The 12,179-nt window shown below is 41.4% G+C and overlaps 1 protein-coding gene across 3 annotated transcripts in view; it reads left to right on the top strand.

The window, feature by feature from the left end:
- Positions 1–12,179, top strand: part of MYO1C (myosin IC) — a 1,794,562-nt gene that overhangs the window by 1,106,901 nt on the left and 675,482 nt on the right. For all 3 annotated transcript variants that reach the window (XM_044054342.1, XM_044054344.1, XM_044054343.1), the window contains exon 4: positions 7,267–7,465. In XM_044054342.1, coding sequence (XP_043910277.1) covers positions 7,267–7,465 — 199 coding nt within the window. The remainder of the gene's footprint in view (positions 1–7,266; positions 7,466–12,179) is intronic.

The raw sequence follows: 12,179 nt of genomic DNA, 5'->3' as shown, positions 1-12,179 counted from the left end.
AGGGATCCTTTTTTCTTGCTCTAACTGATGTCAGAAAAAGTTAACAATTGTCTCGCCTGTAGAAAGCAAATACCACACCGAGATTTCCATTCTTACTGCATCATCTGTTTAGGCCCAGACCACGACGTCCCTCTCTGCCAGTTTTGTGCTTTGTTTAACACCCGAACTAGTCGTTGGGCCCTTATTGTAGCTAAATACTTTCGCTGTCGATCTCCGTATTCCGAAATGGCTTTGGTAAGCCATCTGACTACCAATCTTCCAAAAAAATGTAAGGATAAAGACATAGACCACACAGGTCCAAAACTGCCGATGTTGCTTCTGTTAAGCTAGTCGCCACTTCACCGGTACTCAGTGAGGCGCTTTCTCAGCCCCTGATGCCCACTTCGATGGATTCACAGGCTGCTACCAAGACCTGTTTGGAGTCTGGTATGCCGAGACTTTTCTTTGACTACGGAACCTGCTGATGTCTCTACCTTAGATGAGTCTGGAGCTGCTGTGCAGACTCCGGATTCTGAGGAAGTTCTTCTCACTACCGATATTCGACACAAACTGAAGCGCCCGCTTCCTTGCCACAATCACAGATGCTTAAAATGGCGGAAGATCTTATCATGCTGATTAGGGGAAGCCAACCTTCCCCTGCTAAAAGGAAAAGAGACTTGTCCCCAGCAGCTTTATTAGACCAAGTGTCCAACGATTCTGAGGTTTCTGATTATGAAGACCTGCCCTTATCTGCTTATGAGGATTCAGATGCAGAGGAATTCATACCTTCTGCCTCTCCTCCAGAGGATTTTTCTTTTGGTGAAACCCTACATACTTTGAGAGTGCATTCCCATTGGGTATGCCAGGATTATCCACAGTTCAGAAAGAGACTCAGGGAAATTTTAGATTTACCACAGCACAGACCCTTAGCTATCACTCCTATTCTGGATGTTGTGGATGATGTCTTTATGGAATCCAGTTTAAATCCTGATACTGCCTCCTGCTCCCAGGAAACCTGATGGGTACTACAGGGTCCCAGACCTGCACAAATTTCTTTTCAAGAATCCTACTGCTGACCCAGAGGTCGTCTCCCAAGGTCTCCCCTAAAGGAATAAAAGCAACCACAGCTAATAATCCCACCCTCTCGGACAGAGATTCCCAAGCCATATACAGATGGGGTACAAAAGTGTATACCTCTGCAACTCTTGCCATTAGAGCATTAAATTGTCAGTTCCACATGCTGAAATACCAGCAACATACTATGGAACTTATTAAACAAAAATTATCTACCTTCCCCTGAAAATAAAGAATTACAGGAATTTATGCATTCTGCAAGCCAAATCAGTGAGCATAGCCTGCAATGTGGGTTTGATGCCCTGCAAGCATCCTGCAAGGTAGCAGTCACAGGTTCTGTACTTCGTAGGCATGCTTGGCTTAAGGAACAGAGTTTGCCAGATCATGTCATCAAAATTATTGGACGCACCACTGAACAAAGACAATCTGTCTGGCACCAAAGCAGAAGAGGTTTTAAAAAAGATGGAAGAAAAAGCTAAGTCTATGCAGACGGTTAAAAACTTTTTGCAAGTCCAGCCTCCAAGACTCAGTAGGCATTGCCCCTCAAAACATTGGTCCTTTCCAGCCCCCGCAAGGCCACCTCAGACTAGACCTAGGGGAAACAGACCCCCCCCCCCAAGACAGCATTCTCAGGGTATGCAGAGATCTAAGCAATGGAGTACCTCCACTTCTGAAACAGGGAGTGCTAAGCCACCCACTTATGGAAAGAATTCACAATGACTTCTCAACTCCTTCTCTCACCTCTGCCCATCTGCTCGTGCCCCTAGGAGGAAAACTTGCCTCCCATGCAAAAAACTGGGCCTCCATCACCAACAATCAATGAGTCCTCAGCATAGTGTCCCAGGGGTACAAATTTTATTTCCACATGCTGCCAACCCCAAAAGGGTTCCCAGATCATCCCAAAACCAGTGGGCAGAGGCACAAAACCAAGTTTATTCCCTGCTCTCCATAAGGGCAATTCAGCCTGTTCCTGCAGAACAGCTAGGCCAAGGTTTCTATTCCAAACTTTTCCTGGTTCCCAGAAAAGAGGGCACCTGGCACCCAATCTTAGATCTATCCATTCTAAACACCTTCCTGGTGGTACCAAAATTCAAAATGCTCACCTTACAGCAGCTTCTCCCTATGCTGTCCAAAGATGCCTGGTTAGCCACCCTAGACCTAAAAGAGGCCTATCTACATATCTCAATCATAGACTCTTGCAGAAAATATCTATGTTTTGGGCAGGATCTATGCTTTATTAGTTCTCTGCACTTCCCTTTGGGTTATCCACTGCTCCCAGAGTTTTCACAAAATGCCTGGCTCTAGCCATTGCTTTTTGCAGACAAAGAAATATTCAAATTTACCCTTACTTGGACGACTGCCTGATTCAAGCAGACAGTCAAGAAAAGCTGTTACAGCACCTGACATTTGTAAAGGACCTACTAACCTCACGGGGGTACACTATCAACTAAAAGAAATCCAAACTAGTCCCCAGTCAAAAAATTGTATTCCTGGGAGCAAGCCTGGACACAGCATCCCAGATGACATTCCTTACTCCAGAAAAACAAGCCTATTCAGACAGGCTGCTTCTCTCAACTGGCCACCAGAGCCCAGTTATCTGCAAGGAAAATCCTGTGAGCTCTAGGGTTCATGGCCTCCTGCATTCTACTAGTTCCGTATGCCAGACTGCATAGGAGAAAACTTCAGTGGTACTTAAAACGCCTTTGGTGTCAACATTCTCAGGACCTGGAAGCTATTGTACCTATGATACCTTGTCTAAGGACAGATTTTCTTTGGTGGGCAGGAGCATGCAGCCACAACAAGGGACTTCCATTTTCACAACCCCATGCCGCCCAGACCCCAACATCAGACTATGCCTGGGGTGCACACCTGGGTGGCAGATGCATTCAGGGCCACTGGAGCCCAAATCAAATTCATCTGCACATCAGCCAAAAAGAGATGCTAGCTGTTAAGCATGCTCTGACAGCTTTCAGATCTCTACTCTTTCCAGGGCCTTTACTAATCAAAACTGACAACACCACAGAGATGTGGTACATCAGCAAGCAGGGGGGAACCCACTCTTACCCACTCTGCAGGCTAGCCATGACCCTTTGGAACATGGCCTCAGCCATGCATATTCACCTGCAAGCTCAATTCCTGCCAGGCAACCAAAACTCTCTGGCAGACAACTTAAGCAGAAATTCTTAGACCCACATGAGTGGATGTTGAACCACAATACCTTCAGCCTTGTGACCCAAAAATGGGGTACCCCAAATGTGGACCTATTTGTCACCCCCTACAACCACCAGCTCAGCAAATTCTGCACCAGGGAACCTCACAGCAAGGCCTAGAAAGTGGATGCCCTATCTTTCCAGTGGGCAAACCTTTCAATCTATGCATTTCCCCCTCTACCTCTTCTTACAAGAGTATTACTCAAAATAAGGGAGGAAAGGCCATGACAACACTGGTACCCACTACTGTGCAGTCTGTCACCGTTGCCTCCATGGCACCTACCCCAGATTCCAACTCTCCTGACTCAGCAGGAGGGAGAGTTCTTGCATCCACAATTGCAGACCCTGAACCTAGCACCCTGGCTTATTCCTTGTCTTCCTCTCCAATGGCCAGCCTAAGCAAGCAGGTTCTGGATGTCATACATGAAGCCAGGCGACCCAGTACTAGAAAATCCTATGCTGACAAGTGGAAAAGGTATTGTTCCTGGATCCAGACTAAAGGAGCTGACCCAGCACAGCCCTCCTTACCTCTTGTCCTGGATTACCTAGCAGACCTACTCCACAGGGGCCTATCCTTCTCTTCCATTAAAATCCATGTCTCTGCCATCTCTGCACATTACAGCACTGAGCCACGTCTCTCTCACACCCTCTCATCAAGCAGTTCCTGAGAGGGGCTAACAATTTAAGGCCACCAAGAAAAGCCCCTACCCCTGCTTGGGACCTTAACTTCGTGTTGGAAAAGCTCACACTACCACCCTTTGAGCCTGCAGCTTCAGCAGAGTTAAAATTCCTCTCTTGGGAAGCAGCCTTACTTCTGGCCATCACTTTCAGCTAGAAGGGTGTTTGAGCTACAAGCACTTATGGCTGTGGAACCTTTCTTCATTTTTCATGCTGACAGGGTCTCCCTCAGGACTAACCCAACTTTCATGCCTAAAGTGGTGTCCAGTGTGGCTCTCAATCAATTTTTTCATTTGCCCACCTTTTTCCCTAAACCTCAAAATAAGGGGGAAAGGGCCTGCACTCTTTAGATGTGCACAGACCGCTCAGATTCTACCTGGATAGGACTAAGCCATACTAAGCCCTTTAGGAAATCTGACCAGTTACTAGTCAGCTTTGCACCAGGGTCAGAGGGCAAGGCCATATCAAAACAAACCATCTCCAAATGGATAGCACACTGCATCCATTTCTGTTGCAAACACCTTGGGAAAGCACCCCCACAGGGGATCAGAACACATTCCATTAGGGCAACTTCAACCTCTACAGCCTTTCTCAGAGGCGTCCCTACCAGGGACATCCTAGAAGCTGCAACATGGAGTCCACCTGCCTATCTTTTCCAAATCCAGGGCAGGCTTTGCAACTGCAGTCCTGCAGGGCATACTAGCCAGGCCCAACTCTTTTTGACTGCCTCCACCCATTCCTCAGCTTTGGGAATCAACCCAACTGTGATGACTGCAACAGTGAAACATGAAGAACATAGTGCAGTTGTGTACACTTACCATAAATGTAGATGTTCGAGTGTATTCACTGTTGCAGTCCTGGTTTCCCACCCTCCAACCCCTTTGTTTCTCTCTCTCTCTCTTCCTCATTCTTTACAGGGCAATTGGCATTTACTTTCTAATGGTGGTGTTGGCTCCCTATTGGGGGCTCCTGACATTTGGGGCAAGAAAAACTGATGTAATGGCGTCGGCTGCCTATTTTTAAACCCCTGATGACCTGACATCAGTCCTGGAGCGACAGCAACCGATACAGAAATACTAAGTCTCTGGTTTTCCGGCCGACTGAGGGCTACCTGCAGGCAGATAACCCAAGTGTGATGACTGCAACAGTGAATACACTCGAACATCTACATTTATGGTAAGTGTACATAACTGTACTTTCCTCTGCCTAATTTTTCAAAGATGCTATAGACATGTAATAATTTTTGGAGGAATTATTTTGCAACTGTGTAGTGCCCACAAAATAATACACAAACACGACACTTGCCCATTAGTACAAAACATCCTCAAACACTTCTCCACTCCGAGGAATGTCCACAAGTTTTTCCAAGTCTCATAACAGTGCAGATGACTCACTTTACTCAACCTGTGTTGTTAACCACTTGAATGCCATCAGTCCCATCCACTCACCTTAAAACAAGACTATATTACTACACGTTTCAAACACAACATAAAATTACCCAGCTTCTTCATGGCTATGCTTATACCCACATCTTGAGTAAACCCACTTTTCTTTGTTTCTCTGCCATTGCCAATCTTTCTGTCAGTCACCTTAATGTTTCCACCCTTTTTATCCCTGTCTCTATTTCATCCTCACTACTGCTCCTCCAGCTAACCTATATCCATAATCCTCTCCTGTTAATACCCCCTCCTTACCCATCTTGTCATCTTACCTATCTGCTATTTCAACCACTCTACTGTCAGGACTGTTTCTACTAGTTTTTCTTGATTATTTCTGCTTATACCCATCCTCCACCATTATTTTCTGTACCTGCTGTGGTACTTATTAATGTCAAAATACATATACTGATCCTATGTGCATTATCATTGCTGTTGTATCTCCAGATATTACTTGTTAACATGTCTTTGATTTGTATAAAATACTGTAACTTCTGAAGTATATGATAAATGCCTTTACAATTTGTCTCAGTACTACCTGCAGAGTAATGTTTAAAATGTATTGTTGAACACTGTAAATATGCATTTTATGTGGAGCTTTTCTCCCTGCTGAAAATGGGACTTGTGCTCAAATGGACTTTCCCGGTAAACAGAAGACAATAAATAAATATTTAAAATATAAATTTTGTAAGTAATAATGTACACACAGATCTAGAGGTAGAGAGAGAGTCAGGCATAAAGAAACTCAGATGCAGAGGCACACATACTCGCGCACTCAAACGCAGAAGCACAGACTCACACATATGCATAGAAACACACACACACAAACACACACACGTGTGCCCAGCAAATACATGTGCTCTTTTGACAAGTGTACACATCAGATATATTGTGATTAAATGAATGAAGAAATACATAAATAGTAGCAGCAGTAATATCAACCACAAAGGGAGGTATCATTCATTGCTGACCTAGTCTATTTATGGAGGGTGAATAGCAATACTATGCCTCGCTCTATGTGCTTCAACACACACTGAACAGGGAAAGGAGGTCTATAACGCTGGTAGTGGTGAGTGCCTCCATTGGCAATATTTGTTTTGTCTGTTCATCTGAAGACATAAGGCTAAACTAAAGGCAAAACAGATAATTCCTGCTCTGGGCATAGCTACTCAGCCAAGCTGTCATAGAAGCTGACTGTTTTGCCTGTGGCCATTAGTGAATTCTACAATGAAATTAAAATTTCTCTTAAAAATGTTAAAAGAGCAAAAGTATTGTGTTTAGATGGCAAACAGCAGATGTCCAGTAAAGCTTGAAACATCCTTTGCAGCATGTTTCAGAAGCTATGTTGTTGGTTCGTTCAATTACAGCTGTTTTTCAGGCATCTTTATGTGATGCGTGAACCTGTGTGTTGCACTGAACAAGCTCATGTTCACAGTATATATTTAGAGTGTTGTAAGAAATGATACATTTTGTTTGCTGTCTTTTAATATCGGCTGTTAAAAAGTATTAATGTTTTGCCTTTGACCCTGCATGTGGCTAGAAAAGATGATTTGGATTTTAGTGAGTAAGAAATTGTTTCTTGCTTTCTTTCAAGGAGTATTTCTAAGCAGTAAATACTTCAAAGAGCTTTGTCACCTGTATTGTGTAGTCATAATGGGCACAACTTACGAGAAAAAAAATAAAAAGGGTGCCATTGTCAGCTATATGGGACACTGACCAAGCAGAAGGTGCTATAGTAGGCATAGCACACATCCTCCATAAATGTTTACCTTGGTAGTAGAAAGGCAGAACTTTTTTTATGTAGCAGTTTGCATGACAGCACCAGCACAGAATTTAGGTTATGAGAAAGCTGTTTTCTTTACCCTTTTTTGGCATTTCTTGTTTTGCAGTTACGCTGTCGCTGACAATTCTTACCGGGCATTGCGCACAGAGAGGAGAGACCAGTGCATTCTGATATCAGGAGAGAGTGGTGCTGGGAAAACAGAGGCTTCAAAGAAGATTCTGCAGTACTATGCTGTCACTTGTCCAGTCAGTGAAAGAGTTGAAACGATCAAAGATCGGCTGCTTCAGTCAAACCCTGTTCTTGAGGTACAGTGATCATGGCATTATTGTTGTACTTTACTGTCACCACCCCCTACCGAAAGATTGGTATATTTTGACTCCATTGAAAACTGTAGTCTCTTTCTTTTTCCACCTTGTTGAGACTATCACTACTGCTTAACTACACTTTCCATGGGTTTTGTAGCTCTCCTGGAGTTCCCACACACTGCAATTGTTCTTAGCTTTTCAGAAGCCTAGAACTATATATTTTTTTTTTACTCAGAGAAGTTTATGCCGTGTTATACAGTGGGTGTAGTAGCACAGGTGTAATTTTTGTGAGCTCTTATGTGTCCTTAGGGTTTGCATTTTTCTCATGCATGACTGCATCATTGTGTTTGTAATGCTGAGTGATCTGTTAAGTACAGCTTGTACTCCACCCATGTCCCCACACCAGTTGTGCATTCACGTATCTACTGGAAATAACTTGGTGACTCGTAAAAGTACAGCATGTACTTAGCTCTCATAGGTTCATAGATTAGTACTAAGCTAACTGCCCTTGCAAGCCATTTTAAGCCTAGCCAATTTTACCTTGTGAGACTAAAACCCTGCACCTTGCGTTTGTAAGGCAAACACCTTAACCATTAGGCCTCTGGTGCAGTACATGGAACACACTGATTATATATTACTGATAATTTTGTTGTTCAACTTTGAGTCTGTATGCAGTAGTTTCACACTGCAGCACATATGGCAGCTGCCACATATCAGTGAGAATATCAAGATTAACAGCAGATGACTCTACTTTTGTTAATGAGCTAGATGCATTAGAACAAAGATTTATGAAAAGGGGCTATAATAAGAAAGAGGTTGGAAGAGTAACAACTAATGTATCTGGATTAAGATCACGTGAAGGTAAACCATACTTTTCTGCATCATCTCAGCTCCCTAAGGAGAGAGCAGTTAGAAATAATGGTCTGAGGATACCTGTAACTTATGCCAGTAACATCAGGCTTTTGCAGGACATCTATTCTAAACACAGGAATATACTTATGTCCAATGAGAAAGTGGGTTCTATAGTGGGGAAGGTTCCCAGCTATACATATAAAAACAAAAAGTCCCTTAGGATGATGTTGTGTCATCCCAGATATGATGCAGATATTATCACACAATCATCCATAGGTACACATCCATGCAAAGCCTGCAATTTCTGCCATCTAATTGATAGTGGGGCAAGTTTTGTACACCCAGATACAGGGAAAAGGATGTACTTCAAATCCAGCGCCAATTGTAATACAACAAACCTTGTTTACCTAGCCTATGTGCCACTCATTTTATATTGGAATGACTACACGTAGGTTACGGGATAGGATGAGAGAGCATGTTTGATATTTCAAGAAAGGCTGATAATAATGCTCTATTTAAACATGTTATGACTCTAGGTAACTCACACATGTTTAAGTTCATGGTAATAGAAGTGGTTAGAGTGGGCAATAGGGGGGGCTCTAACAGAAACAAGGTTGAGAGCAAAGAACTTGACTGGATAATAAGGATGAGGGAGAATATGGGGAAGGGTCTAAATGACAAAAATCTCCATTAGACCCATTCTAGTTAATAGAACTTTAGCCAGATAGTATTATTGTCACGTTTATTTGTGCCTATGCTGGTGTTTTTAGTTGATTTTAAAGTGTTTTTGTGAATTGCTATATCTTTTTAACTGCCATTTGCTTTTAATTGTTGTTGATTTGTGATTGGCTGCTTTTCATTTAAAAGTATTAGTTATGCATTTTGTTTGTCTGATGAAGCGGCTTTGGCTGCAAAAGCACTCACCTATCTGTCTCTGGAATATACACTTTCGATTTTTATTGCTGTGTTCCGTGGCTTCCTTTGCTTTTTGCTCTTTGTATGTTAGTTTTCTTGGAGGAATGGTTTACCTACACCATTACATTTGTTTTTTGCTGACCCTCTTATTTACTCTTCAACACTGTGCTGTTTCACCTGTTGTTCTCTGTGATTCCCCTTATTCTACAAAACTTTGAACCTTTGTCAGCCCCTAGTAATAATTATTGTTGCTTCTTAACCACATCTTTTTCTTTTATTTTACCGTTTTTAAACTTCACTTTCATTGTATCCCACTCACTAGCCATAACTTCTGAAGAAATTTCTATCTTCCTTAATGCCGCTTGAATAATTTCCACTACCCATTACTTGAATTGTCTTTTTAAAAGCAGGGAGGCATCAGTGTCTCATTTTTACTTCATTACCCTGCATTTTTATCTTGGTTATTTATGCATGATCTGAAGTAGTTATTGGGTGCATGTCAAAGTTTTCAATTAAATGCACATATTCCTGTGAAATATAATTTCTGTCTAGTCTATCCCAGTTATTTTACCTTGGGGAATTGTATGTAATATTTTTTGAGGTCCGACTACTAAATTCATGTCTTCCATGCCAGCTATTGTCATAAATGTCTGAGAAATCTACCCTCTTTTGTTATATTTTCCCTCCTAGGTCTCCCAGATACTTCCTTACTGTTGCAAATCTAGTTCCAGTCCCCACCTGTAAGTAATATTCACTGCTTAAAGCTGAGTATTTCTCCCAAACATTTCTTAAGCTCTGTAATAGTAGTGTTAAGTAGAATATAAATACATGCCAGTGTAATCCTTCTCCTTTGCGAATAGCCCATTACTACCAGAAATCTACCATTATTATCTTTTTTCCCCTCTTGTATCACTATTGGAGCTCCTCGAGCTGTTAGTACAAGTGTTCCCCTTTTTCCTTTGTCCCCGATATTCTGCTGAATATCCATCCTGAAATGCTGTCTTTATTAAATTCACATGCTCACTTCTTTCCAAATATGTCTTCTGCAGCATTGTAAAAATAATATGGATAGTATTGCCATTATGATAAAAAGTTATTATTCCCGGCTGTTATATATGACAACTACAACTTTTTCAAATGTCCATTTCCAGTTTTTATGTTACATATGCCACTAATGTTTGGCAGGTTGATCCTTTATACAGTTGCTGCTCGTCATCTCCATTTGAGCCTGTTATTACATATTAAAGGACTATTTTTTTAATGAAACCCTAAAAAAAATCCTAGAACACTTCCATAAGTTATTAACTTAAAACAAACACAAAAAACTATGCACATCTTCAGATAATGAAGTTTTACCCTACTGATAGAAACAGTTGTCCCAAATCCACAGCTGCATTCACAGGCACTACGTAAGCTAATATTAAGATAATCCATGCTAACGTAGATGTTACTGTCTGTGGTCTTGCACTAACTGCTGTTAGTTCCTCTATCTTTATTCCCCTCCCAGATGCGAAAAACAGCTTGTATACTTTGAGAAAACATTAACTTTTAGCTCTTTGAAAAAGAGCACTGGTTAAATTTAAATAAAACTAAATTAGATGCAGTTCTAGTATATGCTTTAAAGTATACAAGTACCAGAAACGCTGCTGTCTGTTTATGACTTCCAGTAATTTCAAACTTTTTTTAAGCTGCTTGCCCTTTAACTTTTCAATTATTTGTTTATTTCAGTAAACAATGTCCAGAGCTCTCAAGATTTATTGCCTTTACCTGTAGCCAGCTTGTTTCCATGGAAATATAGCAGTATGTATAGCTATGCTTTGCTGCAGACTTCTCAACTCAAACTGAACATTTATTTGCTAAAGGAAAATTCATTACATTGTAGTCTCTTGTTTTTAAAGCCTGTTTGCGAACACAGAACATTTGTTATTAGATTAAGCCAAGAACATTAATCCAGATATTCACTAATGCCAAAGTAAAAGAAACTATTTCAAGTCTACATGTATTATGATCAGTGCACTTTTACACCCCATCCTCCACTCCAAAAGCCCAAGATTACAGCCTGTTAACTTAAACATGCTTTTATCCAGCCTTTCTTCTCTTTTTACATTGTGATGTCTACATTTTTTAAAACTTAAAAAATACTTGTTTACTTTAGAGTCTTTATCACATATAAAAATCACTGACAATACTTTACTGTATAATATGCAATTTGTATCATGAAATGCTTTATACAAATACTATTACCAAAAATTGTTTTTTTTTTTCTTTCCAAACATTAATAACATGAAGTGTGGGATGTATACCTTTCAGTCCCCTCACAAGTTTAACAAAGTCATCAAAATTCCATGCTTTCTCAGGCACTTTTTTTTTTGTAAAACTGTATTTCACAAATGTAACTGATGCTTTATGGTCTCCCATTTATTCACTGAAGTATTGCTGGTCTTTCTCCTAACCCCACAGTCTGGTTCAAATTCAAGATACTCCCAGTTCTTCAAATCAAATTTCTGCCAGCTCCTGAGATTACGAATATTTTTCAACCGAAGTCTTCTTGAAAGCTAAGTACCCCATTGGGGAAACTTTTCTTGCCTCAGACCGATGTCAGACAAAGTTAATAATTGCATTTCATGTGGGAAGCAAATACCGCATAAGGATTTTCATTCCCTCTGCATTCCTTGCTTAGGCCCAGACCATGACGTCTCGGCCTGTCGTTTTTGTGCTACATTCAACAGACGCACTGTTAAGCGTCGGGCGGAGTTCGCCCAACACTATTTTGGCAAAAAGTTTAATTACATTATGTCGTCGGATACTCCGACTCCAGTTTTGAGTAAAAGATGCAAAGATAAGGACCGACATACGAGGTCCGCGACTTCTACCGACACCACGCCAAAGCCAACTACAGGTGGTCCGGTTCTCAGTGAGGCGCCTACGCAGTCCCTGACTACCGATG

Source organism: Protopterus annectens, chromosome 13.part0 (genome assembly GCF_019279795.1).
Source record: "Protopterus annectens isolate FY-2018-M chromosome 13.part0, PAN1.0, whole genome shotgun sequence".
NCBI lineage: Eukaryota > Metazoa > Chordata > Ceratodontiformes > Protopteridae > Protopterus > Protopterus annectens.
The sequence above is the reverse complement of the archived record's forward strand: the minus strand, read 5'-3'. Positions and strand labels throughout refer to the sequence as shown.